Source organism: Metopolophium dirhodum, chromosome 8 (genome assembly GCF_019925205.1).
Source record: "Metopolophium dirhodum isolate CAU chromosome 8, ASM1992520v1, whole genome shotgun sequence".
Lineage (NCBI taxonomy): Eukaryota > Metazoa > Arthropoda > Insecta > Hemiptera > Aphididae > Metopolophium > Metopolophium dirhodum.
In genome coordinates, this window is record NC_083567.1 from 18,177,434 (window position 1) to 18,199,664 (window position 22,231).

Sequence of the window (22,231 nt, forward strand, 5' to 3'; positions counted from 1 at the left end):
TTTCTGTGATGTATTTTATTGTATATCATAACTCGCGTTTATTATTAGTATTTAATATTTATATTTCATGATATTAAATAAACGTCGAGAGAATCAACCAAATAGTCAGGCTGTATTACATTCCTATTGTTTTATACATATTTAATATTTTCATCGTAAGTGCGTTATTTGCCCTCATGATAAACGAAACGACAACTGCTCTATTTAACTAATGTTTTTTATGAATATAAAAACAATAACATTTGTTTGTTTTCAAACTGTTAATTATATGTTTACCTAAATATTATTAGTAATTTTTTAAGCACCGTTTGGAATTTGTATTTTTGTGACACTAATTGTTCATGTCATTGTAACAAATTATTACAAAACTAGTTATTTTTAATATTAATTATATGTTTGTAGTGTATACTTAGGAACGAGGAACGTGCACATGATAAAAAAATCAAAATTGTTCTAATACACAGGTCATATAGTCGGTAATTTTTTGATTTTTGTGATCAGTTATAAATAATATTAAAATAATATACATTTTGTAGTTATATATTATTTTTAAATTTTAGTGAATGTTAACGGCAGTGACGGTCCGTTAAAATGATGTTTTCCAAACATTATAAGGCGATTATTTCATCATTGTTTATAACTATTTTTTTGGTTCAAGTAAGTCTCATTAGTTTTTTATTTGACGTAACATATTTCAGTGTTACTTGTTATCTTCATTTTTTTGACTATTGAATTCCAATACAACTCAATCGAGACAAGTTTTTAATATATAGATACCTACATTGCGTCGAATTTAAAAAATAAATTACAATTTACCTACATTGATTTTAATATACTACAATTCAAAACTATGATTAATATAAATTATTAGGTTGGAAATAAGTAGTTTATATAATATAATATCTGTCTATTATTTCCATTTACAAATATTGAACTATAATAGTTCATATTATATTAATTTTATAAATAAAATAACTACAGTTTCTGATGGTGACTTATTTTATGATTAGCTTATAAATTGTGCAGAACCTGACTCTGCAGCCCCTACAGACCTTGACGCTGCAGCCAAACCAAATGAGTCAGATGCTACAAGCAATGCTGGCGCAAACAATCCCAAACCAGCACAACCTACACCGGTAATTTTAGTATATTTTTGTTATACTTAAAATATTATATTACAATCCAACACGCCAATACAAAAAAATGTTACTTGCTTAGTTTTACAACGATTGTATAATAGGTCAGGTGGAGTAAGAGCTTAAGAGGTAAGTGCTTATACAGGTTATAAATATAATACAATCGTTCAATTTTAATTTTAATGAAGATTCACGCTCAATGAATTGGTATTTTTATAAATCGATGTAATTAATGTAATTTATTCGATTTTCTATAGTCTTTGCATATAAATTGTTCGAAATCGCTTCAAATTTGGTAAGTAAATGTGAATTTATATTTAAATGACTATTTTGTTTATGAACTGTGATTAAATTATGTTACAAGTGAGTTTTACCACTGTTAAAATTACTTACAGGGAAGGTGCGACATGATCAATGCGAATATGTGGCAAAACGGAAAAGGGGTTTGGCACTTACCTAGGTAGCAGGGAAAATTCTATATTTTTATAAATTGTTTAAAAATGGGTGGCTTTCATTTGGTAGAATAACCAGAAAATTTCATATCATTTGGGCGAATTTATACATATCATTTGGGCGATATTTACACGAACCCCTAATACCTAAAAGGCGTACATCTTTTGGGTGAGCTTATATTGGGTGATAATAAGGCTGTAACGTATATAAAAAACTTAAAAATTGATGCAAGTTAAACGTATGACAAAAATTGTGAAAACAAATAAGAAATGTACTCATGTCAAAAAATTTCCAAAAATAATATTTTGAAAAAAGTTTTTACGGTTTAAATTAATTTATTCCAAAAAAATATTGATATTTTATAAAAACTCTGAAAAATAAACTACTTGACTTAAATAAATATTTTAAATAATTTTTATCATCTTAATTGTTTTTATAATCAGATTTACAAATTGGATATTTTGAAATTTTTCATAAATATTTGAATACAAATTTGAATTTTTGATTCAGAAGAATAGGTATGTATAGGTCCTAATATACCCAAACCTCATAATATACCCAAATTTACGTCCAAAAGTTCCAATCTTGAATTGTTAGCTTAAATTTTGCTTATTATAATTTACCTATTATGTATAAAACTTAAATGTGAGTTAAAGTGAGTTATGCGTATGTTAAATATTAATATCTCACACAAAATTTAAAATACTTAAAATTTTTCCAACGAGAAACCAGAGATAATGTTCTTACATATTTTAAGTTTGATAACAGATCTATTCACTCTAATATTTAAGTTGATATTACAAAATTGGAACTGCTGGAGGTACATTTTAGTATAATATATTATGCGTCAGTAAGACGGAGATGACACGCATTTAGGTATGACATCCTCATAATTTATTAATAGATGATAAGAAAACTATGTTTTTCATAGAAAACCAGTGGCTATAATATTATATGTGCAGTTAAACGACAATTTTACAAAACCCAACTGCTGATACTCCACCTGACCTACTTGAACTACTTGAACTACTTGCATTTACATACTAATAATAATATATTTTTTACTCAATATTTGTGGGAAGTTTGAAATTTGTGGGAAAAAAGCTTCGTGTTTGACAAACCTGCAGGGCGCATTTGATATTATACGTTGTATTTTGGACTGGAAAACTTGAATTTTGTTTGTACGGGTTTTGGAACAGTTGCCCCAGATAGAGGCAGCACAGAGTACTAAGGCCGTAGAATTTTTTCGTAGAGAAACAGGGAGTATTTCCAACTTAAGATGGTTTGACAATTGATTAAAGGGTGAAGTATTTTGAGTCGTTGGTATTCTTTATTGTCTAGTTTGTAAGAAATGGGCGGCTTCCAAAATATGTATTATTTTGAAATGCGCCTGTAGTAGTATTTGAGGTGAGTTGTTTAGTATCTGTACAATATATGCTATGTGTCATTATTATTGGCTCAATCTTTCAATTTTGATTGTAAAATTTAAAAATTATAGTAATAATTTATATTTGATAGCAGGTAGGTACCTACCTAATAAGTAATAATATTTAGCCAAGTTCGGATTAAAGTAACAACTAATGATTGTGTTCAAAAATAATTAAAACTACTCGGTGATTACCTATCATGTATAATTGCATGTATCAACCTTTGTTTTTGTTTATAGGCAGTAAACATTGTTACTAAACCAACTACAACCCAACAATCATCAACGACGTCGAAGAAGGGTGTCAGCTATAACTTCTTCTGTAATATGATTTGTACGCCTTTTAATGCCTGCAGGACGTTTTTGGGAGACGCAATAAGATCATTTTGGAAATCATTTCTAAAAGTCAGGGAAAACATTATTTCCATACAATATAGACCACCAGCCATTGCTGTCAACAACGTTGGTACCTGATTTATTTGAAATTGTTTGTGTTATCATGTGATTTGTTACTTATTACCATTAAAACATCAATAATAACAGATTTTTTCTTTTCATCTTTAAATTAATTGTTAAACATATATATATATATAAATAATGATATATAATACTGAAAATGCCAAATTAATTTTTATTTTTATTCTATAGACTATATTTACTGTGCTTATTGTTTATTGTATTTAAATCTATATACTGTATTATTGGGCTCATGCCCGTTTTATTCATTTGCATACATTATTATTATTATAACAGATAACTAGAAAATTCTTGTATTATATCTGCCCAATCGGGGGATTTCTAGCGAAATTCAGTATTAAATATTCGACATGTCAAGTGAATACCGGCTGAATTGTGTTTTACAGCCTTTGAGTATAGTTTGCTGGTGGATTTGAGCAGATAGAGTTCCGCACGTGTATGGTTCCCAACGAACAAAAGGACGTGTAAGCTAGGACGTAAATTATGACACAATAATACAATCAAACAAATGTTCGTTCCAAGATAAACCCTAGTGGCGTGCTCATAGGTCAATATATCTGGACGATTGTAGGTGTAGGAACGGTTTTGAAAGGATAACACTGACAACAGTTACTGGTACGACACGATTTTATTGAACGGCGACACGTTTAATCATATACAATTGTAGCTACAGTAAATCAAGCGCGTTAGTTCGTCGACGACGGTCCAGACAAAGCTGTTTTGCCGTCGCCACCGCCGCTGGCCGGGCCGGCGGCCGTGCCACAGGCGGCGGCCAGACCGGTTGTCGGTCGCGATCTCGCGGACGTCGATAGAGACGCCGCGGTCGTTGCGATAACGACCGCGACATACTCCCCCCCGAGTCCGCGAGACGCGACCGAGCAACCTAGTCCACGGGGAGGATGACTGGGTCCCCGGGCGTCACCTCCATGGCCTGGACCCACCGCTCCACCGCGGCCAGCTGCTGTTCCGGGGTGTCTGGCTGCTGGGCCAGCTGCTGCTCTGCTGGCGGCTCTGTTGGCGGGGGCACCACGGGCTGCTGGGCTTGCGGCTGTACCATGGGCCGCTCGTCGGTCTGGTCGGCTTGTGGCTGAACCGCTGGCCGCCTGAACCGGCCACGCCCATCCCGGACGTCGTGGCGCTGGTACGCCGGCGCTGTTCGGCGAGGTGGCACTCGTCCGGGCGGTCCTGCCCTAGGCCTGGCGGCTTCGGGCTGTGGGGTGTTCGCTCGAGTGGACCGGCGTCCCTCGGCGAAACCCCGCTCGAACAAGGCCCATGCAGTCGGGCTTGCTCGTATCCGGCCGAACGACGCGGTAGCCGCGCGTTCGGCCGACCAACCGCTCACCGTGTCCTCCGGACCATCGCCCGACAGCCTCCTGGCTTCCCGCAACAACTGCGCGGCCATTGCCCGGAGCTTTTCCACATGCGCGGCAATCATGCCGCGGGATGGCCGGTTGTTGCGGTTCGGTGGGGGGTTATTGGCGCGTTCTGCCATCTGAAACAAAGTATGATTAGTTAGTGTTCTCTGACGGTCCTACAGCTCGCTTCATCGCTGAGACCTGTAACTTAGTAGGGTGTTTACCCTCCGTCAAGAACACTCCGGTCCCTAGTGGTTTACCCAACTTAACCGGACCTAACCATTTCGGGGCGAACCCCGCGTGAAAACGCTTCTCCGCACTTGATTGCGGATGCGCTTTGTAATATACCCAATCCCCTACTGACAGATTGTCTTTTCCCGGGGATTCTGGGGCTATATGGGTACTGGGGCTTTTGGGGCTGGACCCCACCGGGTAACCCCTCTCTCCCACCGGAGCATCATCCGGTTCCACCGGAGGATCTTCGATTTCTACCGAAGGGTTCCGATCTGCTCCGGACACCTCCGGACCACCTTTGCCGTCGTCCGGCGACTCTTCAGCCAACTCGAGCTGCCAGTCTCCGGGGGCCTTGATCTCCCGACCAAACATCATTTTGGCCGGCGACTGTCCAGTGTTTCGGTTTTCTCTGTTCCTTACAGAGAACAACACGTGTGGCAGGTAGACATCCCACAGATGATGAGGCTTATCAACGAGTAAGGTCCGTAACCCTTTCTTCAACTCTTGATTTTGCCTTTCTACCGGGTTGGCACGTGGGTGGTATATTGGGGTCGTCCATCCTTCCACTCCCCACCTCTTGAGTGCGTCTCCCATTGCCTTGGACACGAACTGCGGGCCATTATCTGACAATAATGCCCTCGGGTATCCGAACCGTGGGAACAACTCCCGTTCGAATGTATCTACAATCGATTTGGTCGTCGCCTTTCCTAAGGGGTACGCCTCTACCCAGCGACTGTAACAATCAGTTACCACCAAAACCGTTGTCTTACCCCGCTGCGTTCGTGGGTATGGACCCATAAGATCGATACTCAGCACCTCCCAAGGTTGCCGTGGGACTCTGGTGCATATCTGATCTTCTGGTTTGCGATTCAGTGGTTTTACCCGTGCACAGACGTCACACGCCCGCACGTAATTACGCACTGCTTCACGCATACCGGCCCAAAAGAAACGACTCTTTATACTTCGGTACGTTTCTTTCCACCCTGGGTGATTCGCTGCCTCATGGTCGTGAAACCTTTGTAGCAAAACCTGGGCCTTGTCTACCGGGACGACCACCCCCTCTTCTCCAAGCGCGATGGATCGAGGGTGGCGGTGCAACACCTTGTCCCGGATGACGTACAACTTCCGAAGCCGACCGAACCTTGCACCGTCTCCAGAGAGTTTGGCAACTAACTCCCGTATGTTCGGGTCGTTTTGTTGCCACTCTCGGACAGCTTGCAATGTGACGTTTCCGTCACTCCTCTTCGGCTGGATCGCTCCACACTGGGTGACACCCACACCGGATCCTCCGGACATGCCGGACAGATCACCGAAGACTCCGGAAGTTTCTCCGGACACTCCGGGCCGAATCACTGGGGGATCGTGGATATTGTTCTCCAACGATTCTTCGTCCACTGTGTTCGGTCCCACCGGACAACGGGATAGCGCGTCGGCTGCTTCATTTTCTACTCCGGGCACGTGCCGGATTTCAAAATCGAAAGCCCCGAGTTGTAGCGCCCATCGCGTTAGTTTGCTGTTGGTACAGCGAGCTTGCTGTAACCATCGGAGTGCCGCGTTATCTGTAAATAACGTAAACTTACCAGACTCAAGATACGGCCTGAACCTGTCAACCGCCCAAACTATGGCTAGACATTCACGTTCAACTGCCGAGTATCTTCCCTGTGCTGGATTTAGTTTTTTACTGGCGTAGGAAATGATTTTCCTGTCACCACTCTCCCCCCGCTGGAAGAGCACGGCACCAACTCCGACTTCGCTCGCGTCGGTCTGTAGGTTGAATGGCTTACCCGGAAGAGGAGGGCAGAGCCGTGGTGCGGACACCAAAGACTCCTTCAACTTCCGGAACGCCTCTTGCTCAATTTCTGACCAACGCCATTTGGTCCCTTTGGCCAACAGACTCGTGAGTGGTGCTGTGATCTCGGCGTAGTGCGGCACGAACTGACTGTACCAACCACAAACGCCTAACACCCGCAACACGTCTTTAGTCTTCTTTGGAACCGGTAATTCTTGAATCGCCGTCAGTTTTTCCGGCTCCCGGTCTATTCCTTCACCGTCCACGACGTGACCTAGGAATTTGATCTGTGTCACCCCGAATGTACATTTTTTCGGCTGGCACGTCAGACCGTAAGACTGGAGTCGCTCCAAGACTCTCTGCAAGTGGTTTAGATGTTGATCGGGACCCTCGGAGTATACCACGATATCATCTAAATAAACCAACACAAATTTACCAACTAACCCACGGAAGACTTCGTTTACCAAGCGGCAGAATGTGGCGGGGGCGTTTTTAAGTCCAAAAGGCATTACTCTGAACTGGAATAATCCTCTTTGGGTCCTAAACGCCGTGAGTGGACGTGTCTCTGGTGAGAGACCCACCTGCCAGTATCCTGATTTCAAATCCATGGTGCTGTAAATCTTCGCTCCACCCATTCCTCGGACCATGTCATGGAGATCCGGCATCGGGTGAGCGTCCGACTCCGTCTGCATGTTCAGACGGCGATAGTCAACGCAAAATCTACGTGAACCATCCTTTTTCTTCACGAGTACCACCGGTGCAGCCCATGGAGATATGCTCGGTTCGACAAAACCCTGTTCCTCCATGTCTCGCACCATCTCGGCAATCACCTCGTTTTTCTCTCGGGAGTACCCGTAAGCGTTTAGAGCCACCGGATTTGGATCCTTGAGACGGATCTGGTGCTCTATCACCCGAGTTCTGCCTACCTCTCCGGAGAATACCTCCGGATATTGGCATAGGACTTCTTTGACCCGCATACCGTACTCTCCTTCGGGTAAACCTGCGGTTGTTAAGTCCACTCCTACGGTGACCGGAGTTACTGGATTTCTCCAACTCACGGAAACACGTCTTTCTTTCCCCAGGTGGATTATGCAACCGCTATAGTCCCAAGCGACTTGTTGCTCCACGAGGAAATCATGGCCCAGGAAGACATCTCCAATTAGGTTGTCTAGCACTGCGGCCCTAAAGCTTACCTCCAGATCCACTATCCGGGCCCGAAATTCGGAAAACTCCGTAATTTCTCGGGTCCGACCGTCCGCCATCCGGACAATCTCCAGTTCTTCGGTAAAACTCCGGCCAAACTTCTTTGCCACCCACGGTTTGACGTATGTCCTCGCCGCTTGGGAGTCCAGTAGCGCTACTACTGCCCCGAGTGCAAACTCTAGTTCAATGGCCGGTAACGGAACATCCGTTACTTTCGTTTTCCCCGTTGACACCGTTGCAATGGCTGGAGACTCTAACACTCCGGTCCGCAGATCCGAAAAGCGTTTTCTCAACTCAAACTTTGCGTCCGTATCCGAGTCTCTCCTCTTGCACTTTTCCCGTGGATCAGGAATAAACTCCTCGGAAAAATCTTCGGATGTGACCGGACAAATTAACAACTGCTTTGTTAACTCATCTTGTTCCGCATCACCTGAAATACTGTCCGCGACATTTTTATTGGAAAAATTACTCACCTCGGTGAAATTTTCACTTTTGTCCGGAACATTTTCGATCCTTAATGATTTTCCCGACCTGTTGTCCAGCTGGTCGGAACCCGTATCCATCACCGAACCATTTACCCGGTCCATTGTCACGAACTGTGGTTCCTTTGTCGGAACGTCGCTTTCAATGGGTTTTCTCGGGTGGATTCGGCGATTTCTCCGGTGTTTTCCTAGAGGCTCGACGGTTTTCACCGGACAACTCTTCACTCCGGAGGTTATCTTCGGGTGACCAAAGTTTTTCTCCGGAGGAATTCCGTTCGTACCGGATTTCTCCGGTTCAGAACCCTTCTGACCCGATTTCTTCGGGTCCTTTCCCGAGTCTCCGGTCCGTAACGCTCCGAAGTTCCGTTTCTTCGGGTCAGTTCTTGTAATTTGTGGTTCCTGTACCGGAACGTTACTCACTGCCCGACTTGAACTCCGTTGCTTACCTCTCTTCGGACGACTCGTACTTTTCCCGCCGGTTACTTCCTGGCCGGCCGGGACCCGGCGGTCCCGCCGGTCGTTTTGGCGTTTCCCGACTCCGACTTTCTTTTTGGACATGCAGCTTGCCAGTGGTCATGACTACCACATACCCTGCACCCTGCTCCCGAAGATTGTCGTTGCTTCGGATTCGGCACTTGGGATTTCTCAGCACTCTCAGCTTTTCGTTTATCCAACCATTTTAACTTTGGTGGTACGCTGGTGCTCACTCCCGCCTTATCCGACATTACGGCCTTGCTACCATCCAGTACATGGGCAAGCGCTCGTAATTCGCTGAACGATTTCAGTCGCTGTATACGTGCATGAATTCTAAATTCATCACGCATGAGCCCAATCACTGTCATCACCACCGCTTCTTCTGTCAGACCAAGGTTTAACCTCCGATACAACTGGTACTTATGTAGGACGTACTCCCCCAGTGTTTCGGTCTTGGTCTGAGCGGTGCTCAACAATTCTGATTGCAGACTCGACTGCAACTCGTCCCCGTTGAACTTCTCCAATAGTTCAGACCTGAACTCTTGCCATGGTAAGTCCAACGCTCTCATGGTTCCCCACCATGTTCCTGCCTGTGCCTTAAGCTGAGGGGCCAAAACGGTCACCCATCTAGCCTTGTGGATACCAGTTTCTTCAAGTATTGCCTCGGCCTGGAGCAAAAACCGCACCGGGTCTTCCTCCCTCTTACCGGCAAACTCTGGTATCGACGCACGGGCCATATTCAACTCATTTTGAGGAATGAGCAGGCTATCCGGGAAATGCACGCGTTTTTCACCGGAAAAACTACTCCGTAACGCTTCCTCACGACTTCTACCAGACCCTTCACCGAACACTCCGGACAGATTACCGAAGACTCCGGACGTTTCACCGGACACTCCGGACCGGTTACCGGAAACTCCGGAAACACTCCGATTTCTCGGGTTTTCCCCGGTCAATCTGCTCCGTATGTTCGCCCATCGGCTCTCAAAACTCACACTTTGAGTTTTGACCGGATGATTTTGACTTTTGTCCGGGCAAATCTGATTTGCCCCGGACATATCGCTGGTTGATGGTTGTTGGGAATTTCCACGGCATGAGCAACTTGCTTGCTCCACCCGTTCGGTCGACCTAAGCTTTTCTTCGGCTAACTCCCGCTCCAAGCGTTCCACGCTCTCGCTGAGAGTAGCGATTGTCAGTTGCTGCTTGTCGACCGTTGCTTCCAACCCCTCCAGTCTATCTAACATCTGCTCCATGAAGTGGTTTATCAAATTCTTATCAGAGTCGACCTCATCCTCCCCACTCAGAGCCTCCGATGTTTTCCCTTCCGGTACCTGGGCTGACGTCTCGTCAGTTTCCCCAAACCGTACTGATCCTGGATCCATATTTTCCTTAGCCCTAATATACTCTTCTAATGCTAAGAGTTTATCGGCCTTGGACCCCCCGGTCTCAATACCACGTTTCAATAATTCCCTGTTAATATCGACAATATTTAACTCACTAATGCGTTTAACAGCCATTGTGGAGATTAAATCTAATTGCTATTATCTATACTAAATTAAATTACGAAATTACGTAATGGATACGAAATTACGTAACTCGGGCTATCGCTGGTAGAGATATGTACTTTCCAATCTATAAATAGCCTAAACCAAGTTTAGCACTGTAGGGATTACGCTAAATTATGCAAACTTTGCTACAATTTACCACCTTAGATTGGACAAGCCCTTAATATTTTATTTATAATAAAAAAAAAAAAATCAGAATAAAAAAATATTAGGAACCGGTATGATCAGGACACCTATAAATTGTAGGTTCTTTTAACCCGATATGTGCTAATTTACTTTAATTTACGTAAAATTATTTTTATTAAAATTAGCACTTACCTTACTCCTTACTCGACTGCGCCAATGTAGGTGTAGGAACGGTTTTGAAAGGATAACACTGACAACAGTTACTGGTACGACACGATTTTATTGAACGGCGACACGTTTAATCATATACAATTGTAGCTACAGTAAATCAAGCGCGTTAGTTCGTCGACGACGGTCCAGACAAAGCTGTTTTGCCGTCGCCACCGCCGCTGGCCGGGCCGGCGGCCGTGCCACAGGCGGCGGCCAGACCGGTTGTCGGTCGCGATCTCGCGGACGTCGATAGAGACGCCGCGGTCGTTGCGATAACGACCGCGACACGATACTCAAACTTGTTACGAAATGTTCGGTTGCAAATATCGAGAAAACTTAATTTTTTTGATTTTTTAAGTGGTATCGAGAGCCGGGGAGGGACTGCTATATTGGCATTGCTTTTTCGCTGGCCCTCCATCGTTTATAACTTTTAATTTATCAGTGTAAAGAAGAGAGCTCCGCAGTAATAATTTATCTATGGTTAAACACTAAATAACCGATGTACTACAAACGACATCTCATTCCGGTTGATAAGTGCAAATAGTGTTTGCTTCCCTCCCCTTATTTGTGCCTATGATAATGAAGTGTACATTTCAATATTTAATACAAGTGTACTATAATACAATTATATAATGATTGATATTGCGTTTTGCGATTTAAACCCTAGTGTGGTAACATCGCAAATAAATACAAATATTTTTTATTCTGAGTAATATCAGAATTTTCATTGGTATATAATATATAGGTATCCATATTCCTAATATCATAATATTATGCATATTTATATTGTATATCTTACGTTTAGAGTAGGTACCACTTACCGCTAACCAAAAGAAACAATAATAAGAAACCACTGACAAATTTTAATTTAAAAGTAATTATCCATAGGTTTAGGTATTTAATGATTTTAGATTCTGAGTGGAATGTATTGATTTTACAATGATGTGTGTTTTTTTTTTATTTTTTGTGTTTGTGTACACGATAAGTAGTCGAAATAATGATTGGATTTTCAACTTCAGTATCTTGTTCGATGGGAAAGTGAATATCGTTGGTGCATTGGAGAGGTCAAAGTTTAAAATTTCCAATAGTTTTCAAAAGCGCCGGGAAAAACAACATACAAATAAAGGAAAAACGGGAATTTTTACGCAAAATCTGTTTTTGAGAAAATCGATTTTGGTTTTTGGTGTAACTCTAAAACAAATGAACGTATATACATGCATTTTTCACTGGTTGTTTATATTTGCATTTTCTATACATGATAACATTTTGATTTGTTTTGAACTAATTAGGAACATTTTCAGTTTCCAATTTTACTAGTCTTTTTTCTAAGGATGTTAATAAAACTTTATTTGTTGGGTAAAAAAGTTTGAAAACTTAAAACAAGGCTCCTACTATATTGTTACAATGAAATTTGAAAAATATTAAAAATCCTTATTCACAGTTTTTTTTTTATAAGCATTTAAAGTTCAAAAATTAACAAAATATGGAAAAATCACGAAAATTACCAAATTATTTTGAGTTAAGAATTCATGAAAATTTTTCTTTAAAAATGATATACAAGATTCCTTATAAGATTAACTACCTTTATCAAAAAAAAAATGTCTATAAGAAGTCAAATTAAATTTTTACAAGCGTTTGATGTTCATATTTTCACAATATTGGATATTCACTCCATTTCTCATGTAGCGGTTTTGTTATTTTATTGTTATTCGAAAACGAATAACTGTAGATACATGAAAATTTTACTGAATGTTTATCTTTTCATTTGCTATGCACCATAAAATTTTAAAAATATTTTGACTTTTTTTGAGCTGCTTATGGACATTGTCAGTTTTCAATTTTTTGACAAAATGTATCAAATTTAAAATTTAATAATTATTTTGTAGTTAATTAATTAAATATTTATAAAATGTTATAATTTTATATCTAAGGATTCAAAATTTAAAACAAGGTTCCACGTAATTAGGTTATATATAAATTACTTTATTCACAATAATATCATCAAATATATTAGTAATACCATAGGCTGACTGACCGTTTTCGCTCAGAATCGTTTTTCTTATACAATGATATTATTATTGAATTCAAATTTAACACCTTCCATTACAGTGACCCACTTGTAACCTACTGTACAGCAGAGCAACATCCACTTACCACCTTTTTTTATTAATGTGTTTATATTATTTTTTAGGGATATTTGATGCATTTAACTTGTAAAATATTGTCGTGTACCGTACCTAATAAAATGTTTTTGTACGAAAAACACGTGAAAATAATTTGCATTCGAAAATAAAATTATTTTATGTAATAACTATATTTTGACCTTTGTGTTTTAGGTTTCATTGTTTTCGTGTACCTAATGCATGGACAGTTATGCGTAATAATATAATTTACCTACCTATATTAATTTTTGAATTGTAATATAATAAGATTCACACACAAATATTGCAAAAACGTCTTAAATAATAGGCATTATAATAAACTACAGAACCAATTTGTCATAATTTAAAATGTTCTTATACGTTTGATCAATGTTGTCTCATAATAAATAGTCGTGCACGATACTCCATGGTACTCCAGAGTAGTGGGTTGCAGCGAGGAGGCCAAGAAGCGCATTATTGTTGATACATAAGATCTGAAGAATGTTAAAATAAGTTTAACATAAGCAATACCAAGGGCCAAATAACCAAGTTCATATGTGAGCTTCCCAGGCTAAAACAAATCACTGATTCACCTTGGTAACTTCAAGAGTCATACAATTTTAGAACATTTTAAGAGGATGTCACGTCCGCATGACGTGTTGTCTCCGTCTTACAAATGTGCAACATAGCAAAAACTGTTATGCGCGGGGCATCTTTTCTCGCACCATATTTGTTGTAGAATTACCAAATTTTCACAACACGTAAAGAAGAACTTGAACTGTGCAACAGCGTGCTCTTTTTTAATAGCACTATTCAATCATTTTGTAAAAGCAAATGAAAAAAAAAAAAACAAAAAAACCAAATGTTTAGAAGCAAATAACTTTTATTGTATTTATGTTATCTAAAATATGGGCACACTTGTTGCATAGATAATTTTCCACCCTATATGTTCAGAAATTTGGAGCCACTACTAAAAACACAGAAAGATGAAAGTTGTCCCGCGCATAACAGTTTTTGCTCTGTTGTACATATGTAAGACGAAGACAACACAGCGGGTGTGACATCAAAGTAAAAACACATTCAAAAATTTGAATTATTCTTCGGACGAAAATGATCTTAATTTATATATTTTTGAAATAAAATTAACTTGAAGTTAACACGTTAATCTTGAAAAAAAGTAACTTATTAAGTTAAAATTTGATTTGGAAATAAAGTAACGAGTTAATTAACTTAACGTTTTAACTTAATTTTAACTTTTAACTCGTTAATGTCCAGCCTTGGGTATAAGTAATTAACAAATGTTTTTTTGCAGTTTCAATAAAGCATTTTATTTTTTGAACAAATAAAAATGTTCAACCTAACAAAACGATTAATCTGTAATTGCACCTAAAATATTAATATGTATATATTGTAAAATCTATAATAGATTTTATTAATAATAATATTATATAAGTTAAATTAACAGTATATTGTTACCTGTAAAATCTTATAACATATTATGATATTACTTTTGTAAAGTTACTATAACTAAATAATGTATAATAATAAACAAAGGGACATAAGGGAATCTGGAGAAACTTTAAATACTTTATAATATACCCGTATGATATTTTAAAAATGTATTTTAACCTTCGCCGCCGCCACCACCACCACCACCATCACCATGACCACCACCACCATCACCATGACCACCCCCAGTGTAACCACCTCCACCATAACCACCTCCACCGTAACCCCCTCCACCGTAACCACCTTCACCGTAGCCACTGCCATCGTTGCCGTAGTGGTTGTTTGAGCTGCTGGCATAACTGGCAGCGGCGACGGCGCCTAAGCCGCCGTCGCTTACCCCTTCGTTGTGGCCATTGTCATTGTCATTGTACCTGAAAAAATAATTCGATCTACGTTATTTAGAATTAAAACGTTACACAACTTTTGTGTTTATTGTTAATTATAATTAAAACGTTGTACAAAATGTACGTTTATCGTTATTTAAAACTAAAACGTTATAAACATTTCAATACGTTGTAAAATGTAAATATATACAAAGTATTGGATATTTAAAATAAAATGGACGATGTCTATTAAAACCAGCGTATTTTTCCCTTACTAATGCACATTATATACTAGTTTACGTTAAGAATAATCCGTTTTACACGGTATTTTATTTTTAATATCAAATTTATTCGAGTATAACAACTGATTATTTTTCAGCTAAATTTGATGTGGTAGGTATATGCGTTACTATTTGGTAAGACAGAAAAAATACATGCAAGCAGTGTTACATGCTCTTAACAAAAGTCTACTGAACAATTTAGATGTCATTTTCTTTTTAATGTGGGTCATTAATGACGTAATGTTAAATTTTAATTTTCTATAAGCTAATTAAACGATGTGGAACTTAGTACTGTGAGTGTGAATGAGGATTTGATGTAACTCCTCCAGTTGGAGTATTAATGGCTCGATTACTCTGTAAAATATATATTGAATCTATAGATTAATATTTCGGAAAAATAATAATAATATTAAATAATATAATATTAGTATGGTAATAAATAAATGAATATAATAAAGGGCAAAAGAACTTTATTACCCTATAATGACTTACTTTAACTTTCTCTGAAAAAATAATTTTGTATCAATAAAAACGTTACACAACTCCTACAGTGTGTATCGTTAATTATAATTAAAACGTTGAACGAGTTTTGCGTTGATCGTTATTTAGAAATAAAACGTTACAGATATTTTGTGATTATCATTGTAGATGTATAATTAAAATTACCGTTACCTATATACCCAAACGTTTTGTCTTTGTCTACATAGTGCATATTATAGACACTTGTTCGTAGTATTCGATTATAATAAGAACTAAAATAATATATAATAAGTAGCTGATCCTGCTGGCACTTCGTTGCCCGTTAAATGTACCAATTCTATATGACTCAAACTTTGTTCAATTCGTTATTTAATATTCAGTGTATGGTGTATGGTTTTCAAAATTTATCTTAACTTTTCTGTTGCCCGGAATAAAAGTTCTGATTCGCAGCAGTGTATTATCAGGTAGGCAATCTACCTGCGGTAGATCGCGGACCCCCCCGTGCTGTTTGTACGTAAGTGTATGATTTAACTTTAAAGTATCAAAATTGTACCAAGTTTGTAATTTTTAATTAATTCCACCTACGGAGGATTAATATAATCAATTAATACAAAAGCCTAACGCAACCGTACTAAAATCCGATGAATATAAAAAAACAAATTTAACACCTTATAAATTAGCCTATCTTCTTCCCAGAGGTCTAATCTACACACAAACATTCATTTTTATCTATACTAATATATAAAATGATAGCATTTGTTTGTATGTTCGGGATAAACTCCAAAACTACTGAACCGATTTCGAAAATTCTTTCACCAATACAAAGCCACATTCTTTGTGAGTGTCGTAGGCTAATTTAAAAAGGGAAGTGATGACAATCAAAATTTTTGTTTTTTAATGGTTGATATGGGTTGTATATATAGATAAAAATAATTGTATAGACGTTGTTATTGTTGGCCATGTCGCCAGGTGTGCAATTAAGAGGTTATGACTCCTGAACCACTTATCCCACAGCATACAAACTTCACAGAAACCATCTACATATCAATTTTAATATGTCCTGAAATTATATATTATCGAAATCGGTTTGGTGGATCTTGAGTTATACAATTTATTCAAAATGTACACTTATTTATATATATATAGAATATAGATAATAAATAAAAAAATATAAAAGAATCTAGATGAACTTTATCTACCTTTCTTGCCACCTAAAAAAGTATTAAAACTAGATTAATATTATTTCAAAAATCAATGTTCAATTTCTATTATCTAAAAACAAAATTAACGATAATATTCAAAATGTAACAATAGTTATTAGAGGTGGGTCGAACTGTTCGAAGTTTGAAAATGAAACCGAACTTTGAGTGTTCAGTTCGAGTTCGAAAGTCGAACCAAGTTTTAAAAAAACCTAACGGAACCAAACTCGAACAAAAAAGTTCGAAAATTTAAATACCTAGTTTGATCTCAAAAAATGTAGATACGAACAGCGAAAAATTCTAACGTGTCCAACGTTTCGAACTAAAAATGTTCCCGGTGTTTATTGTTGTGTTTATTTTGTCTATTGTCTATATAGTTATATAGGTACTATATTTTATATTATACTATGTGTTTAAATTTCAAATATTACAAAAGTAAAATTAAAATCACGATATTGTCCGGGCATTGATTATTTCTTGTGCTATTGAATTATTTATAGACTTGGATAATTATTTTGGTTTTGTTGTTTTGTACTATTTATAATTCATAATTTATATAATCGAAGGTCGTAACACGCTGAACCATATTAAAAGCTAATATTAATATTGATTATAGTTATTTCATTTTATCATTAGTATTTATTATCATTTATATGACTGAAATCATTTTATTACATGTTTTTAATTTTTAAAACATAATATGGTAAAATCTAACAGTTTTTACTCTATACAAAAGAGATGGGTATAAATGTATAATACTATAATAATACTATAATTTTAAAATCTAAACTAAAATGTTAGAACCGATAAGACGTCAATTAAATTAAAATTTGAATAGTATTAAATTGGTTTTAACTTATTTTGGTTTTACATAATAACTCACCAGTGTTCGGAATAGGTAATTTTCTTAATTTGTCTATATAAACTATAAAGAGCAAGATAACTATAATATACTTAGTGTTCGGAACGTTCACTAAAATAATGAACTCGTTCACGTTCACGTTCGTGTTTCTTTTAAAAAATGAACGCGTTCATTGGGTTGTTCATTTAATTTTTTTTTATGAATCGTTGGCCTGCAGTGGATGTAAAAATTAAAAAGCCATAAACATATACGACTTAACCAAAAAATAAAAATACAATTTAGACTTTAGAGCATATACAATTCAAAGTATCTGAATTAATTTTTAATATCTGACACGTTATTTGAGTTACATTTTGATAAGGATTTCCTAGTGATAAAATTAAGCGAATGCTAGGGTACTTATTATGATAAAACCGATTAGGTTTATTACAAATTCGTGAAAATCATAATATTATTGTTGTTGTATGTCTAGCCCGGAATTTATATATTTTGCAATCAAACAAATATTATTGTAATTATAATGGGAAAAATTAAAATATTATTATTACTTACACCTACTCATAGGCTATAGCTACTCATACCTACGACTATAAAGTATATAGCTTTCATATGTCATTTAATTCAAAAGTTTATTATGGGATCAGTTTGGTTATGATATATATTATAGTACCACTGTACCAGTGTGGTTAGATGTTGAATAAAATAATCGGTTCGAGTTCGACATCACACAAAAAAGTTCTATCGACGTGCCAAGGTTAGGTTTGGTTCGATTTCTGTTCGAGACCATATTTTTGAGTTCGACCCATCTCTTTATTAATAATTAATTGGTAATGCTATATAACGACCTGAAATTTGTGCAATAGGATATAATTCTTAAATCTTTTGCTATAATAAATGTAGTTAAACGACAGGGAAAAATATTTCCACGATACCATAATCAATGTACAGAAAAAATTCTATTTTTATATGGTAAAGATTTAAAAAAATAATTTCAATTATATAATTTTATGATCGTTATTAATTTTAATTTAATGGTATTCTATTTATTTCATTTGTGCAATGATTTGTTTAATGATACTCCGCATATTTTGTTAATATTAGGCCATTATGTTTTGTGTCACGGTCTTTTAGTTTTTTCATTAATCGATTTTTGTTTTAAATACGTTTAAAAATGCCTATAATTTTTGTCACGACGTATAATATTATTATAATGTTCGAAAGCCTTGAATTTAAAATTACAGGTTTATGTTTAAAAAAGAAATGATTATAATAAGAACTAAAATAATATTAAATAATTATAAATAAAGAAATATAAAATAATCTAGATGAACTTTATCTACCTTTTGGTTTGCTTTCCGCTAAAAATGTATTAAAACTAGATTAATATTAAGGCGAAAATTAATGTTGAATTTCTATTATCTAAGAACAAAATTAACGATAATATTAAAAATGTAACAATAATAATTAATTGGTAATGCTGTATAACGACCTGACATTTGGCAATGGGATATAAATCTTAAATCTTTTGCTAAAATAAAAGTAAATGACAGGCAAAAATATTTCCACGATACCGTAATAAATGGAAAGAATAAATTCTATTTTTATATGGTACAGATTTAAAAAATAATTTCAATTACATAATTTTGTGATAGTTTTTAATTTTCATTTAAATTTAATAATAATCTATTTATTTTATTTTGTGTTATGATATTTCTTATATTTTGTTAAGGTTTAGTTGGGCCATTATGTTTTGTATTTATTAAAACTAGATAATATTATTTAAAAAATTAGTAACACTGATTATCTAAAATGTATTACTTGAACCACTCAAACAAGACAAAGAAGGCATCTTAGTTTTAATTTTTGATAAAACTCCTTGTTCTAAAAACAAAATTTTGAGTTAGGTTAATTTCTCTCAAATACAAACAAATATAAAGTTTAATTAATACACATGCATTGTAGGTTTGCATTGCACTTCAATTCGTGAAGTTTTTCGAGTTATCTTTACCTTTCATTTGTGACGAATTATGGAACAAAATCATTCCGATACATAGTACTAAAAGTATGACATTAGACTTAAATAACGTTGAAGACATTTTTTGAGAAGGCTTACGGTTTTTTCACAATATAACGTCTTACTACTTTTAGTGACAAACAAAAATTTTAAAAGCGTAAGGACTACAGATTTTTATAAGGCCTTTTGTTTATTCAGTTTTTGTACCTACCTACTGTTGATGTTATTTCTACCATGTTTTCAACGCAGCTGGTTCTAGTCGTGACAAAATACATTTTGTGCCATTTATTTATAATAACACTATGGCCTAGACCAGGGGTGAGTCACCGGCATCCTTCATAGGAATCTTATTTGATTCGCGAATAAAATTTTAAAATTAAATAGTACAAACCTGCACAAACTAATAAATTTTGTTTAACGTCATATAATTGTACAAAACGAAATATGTCAAAATATTACTGAATTGATTGTATTGTGTGATCGTCATCGAAAATCAAAACTACCATCAATAAATTGTGTGGTGGAATTCAAATTAAAAAAGGTTGTCAAGTGGGTACCGCTCTGCTGTACAGTAGTTGCTGAGTATGTCTATGTAATGGATGTGTTAGACGACTTTTAGTGACGAAAAATAATTAAAAGTATGTGAGAACTACCGATTTTTATGAGCCGTTTTATTGTTTATTCAGTTTTTGTACCTACCTACTGTTGATGTTATACCTACCACGTTTTCAACGCAGCTGGTTTGAGTCACGACAAAATGCATATTGTGCCATTTATTTTGATTTCGATCATAATATAGGGTGTTAACAAAATACGTCGACTTACTATTTGGCAGTTGAAGAATTTTTACCGACACAATTTTCGCACTCCAATACGATATTACCAACACAACAGGATGGCTTAGACCAGGGATCGGACACCCGTATCCTTCATAGGATTCTCATGTGGCCTATGAATAAAATTTAAAAATTGAATAATACAAAACTGCACGAACTGAGATGTACTGGAAACATCGAATTAAAACGTGTGAAAAAATTGCAAACTTATCTGTGTTGATAAACACTGGTGTTTCTTACGTGAAGTTTCGTTTAACGTCATATTATTGTACAAAACAAAATATGACTTACATTACTGAATTAATTGTATGATGTGTGATCGTCATCGAAAATCAAACCTAACATAAATAGATTGTGTGATGCAATTCAAATTAAAAAATCCCGTTATTTTTTACTTTGAGTATTTGTTATATAATTGTGACGTATTATTATTATATCTTATTTTTGTGTTGAATCATGGCGCTACACTGGGGGACTTTACCTTAGCTAGTTCATCCTTCCCCCTGCATCCACATAATTTATTGTCAAATTAGTACATCAGATTATTACAATAAAAGAAGGCTTTATCCCTCCAATCACGCACTTCGTTCTATAACAAGATACTACTGCCTATCTAGGGTTTTAGCGAAACCACAGCCGCCTACTGAGGTATCATTGACCGTCGACGGACGGTACAGAACGGGTCCACGGGTTGCGGATTGTGGAATTCCCGGTTCTTCCGGGTATAAGGTGGAAATAACTAATACCGCCTCGCGGACAGCTACGATTGAATGAACCGTAGGCACGGACGAGATACACTTCGGGTCGGGTCGTGGTCATTCGTGGGGCCACCGACCCCATGGGTGGTGTTCTTGACACGATTCGGGGATTCGAGAACACGGGCGTCGGAGTTTATTCCGTTCGGCAGCCATGCGTCTCAGTGTTAGTCAGATCTGTGCGTATCTCTGGGGTACTGCGGTGAGCGCTTCGGGCCTGCTTCTGATGGCACGTCTACTTACGAGCCCCTAACTAGGTAGACGCAGGTGGGCGTCGAACCTCGTCCAACCTTTGTTGGATTATGATTGGTAGCAACGGAGTCAGACTAGGTCGGGTCGTCGTTGGAGCCGTACATGGGTGATACTCCCTCTACTCCCAGAAGACCGGCGGTGAGGCGTCAGGGCGGCCGTCAGCCTGTATGTCTGCGCTTGTCGTACGTTTTCGGATGATCACGGCTGGCGCGGGGCTGGGTCTAATTTCGGAGCGAAAGGGTTGCGGCCCCGATTTACTTCGCGCCTCTTACTTGATTGCCCTCGGTAAAGGTCGACCGAAAATTCCGGGAGGTCGAGTTAAGTCACGGTCGAACATCTTACTGATGATTACCTTCTTGATCGGGGTAATTTCAGTACCAAGGGTAGGGGGGGCGTTGGTCGGTGTCAAACCCACTCAACGCCTCCCTTCATGGGTGCTCGCATGCTCGTCCGCTCGCGTGCGGGTATCCGTTGCCGGTAGGATTCGTGGTGGCGGTAGTCTCCAGCTACTCTGTGGTTTGCCTATGGATAGCTAGTTAATAGCTCCACGCTGGTAGGGCAAAACTTCTGGTGAACTACCATCTCGTCAAGGGAGTGCGAGTTTCTTCAGCGAGCTGGTTCCTCCCGGGCGTCCACCTGACCTATTATCGGA

General features: G+C 37.5%; 3 protein-coding genes across 4 annotated transcripts; 1 reads left to right on the forward strand and 2 right to left on the reverse strand.

Annotated features, from left to right (window-relative positions):
- The first annotated feature begins 319 nt into the window (after positions 1–319).
- Positions 320–3,559, forward strand: LOC132950489 (uncharacterized). 2 transcript variants are annotated; one of them, XM_061021979.1, is made up of 4 exons: positions 320–476; positions 561–657; positions 1,011–1,136; positions 3,256–3,559. In XM_061021979.1, exons 2-4 carry the CDS (start codon positions 592–594, stop codon positions 3,487–3,489), a joined length of 426 nt encoding a protein of 141 aa, XP_060877962.1. In that variant the 5' UTR covers positions 320–476; positions 561–591; the 3' UTR covers positions 3,490–3,559. The 2 variants fall into 2 exon arrangements, with proteins under 2 accessions (XP_060877962.1, XP_060877963.1); XM_061021980.1 differs by lacking the exon at positions 320–476 and having other exon boundaries at positions 483–657.
- Positions 3,560–4,220: 661 nt separating this feature from the next.
- On the reverse strand, positions 4,221–11,064 carry LOC132950958 (uncharacterized). Its single transcript, XM_061022600.1, has 2 exons — positions 10,910–11,064; positions 4,221–4,984 (listed from the first exon to the last, which is right to left on the reverse strand). The coding sequence occupies exon 2, from the start codon at positions 4,982–4,984 to the stop codon at positions 4,376–4,378; it is 609 nt and encodes a 202-aa protein (XP_060878583.1). The 5' UTR covers positions 10,910–11,064; the 3' UTR covers positions 4,221–4,375.
- A 3,373-nt stretch (positions 11,065–14,437) lies between these two features.
- LOC132951339 (uncharacterized) lies at positions 14,438–19,841 on the reverse strand. Its single transcript, XM_061023159.1, has 6 exons — positions 19,731–19,841; positions 19,541–19,603; positions 15,674–15,684; positions 15,474–15,535; positions 14,731–14,948; positions 14,438–14,454 (listed from the first exon to the last, which is right to left on the reverse strand). Exons 1-6 carry the CDS (start codon positions 19,816–19,818, stop codon positions 14,438–14,440), a joined length of 459 nt encoding a protein of 152 aa, XP_060879142.1. The 5' UTR covers positions 19,819–19,841.
- Between the last annotated feature and the right edge of the window lie 2,390 nt (positions 19,842–22,231).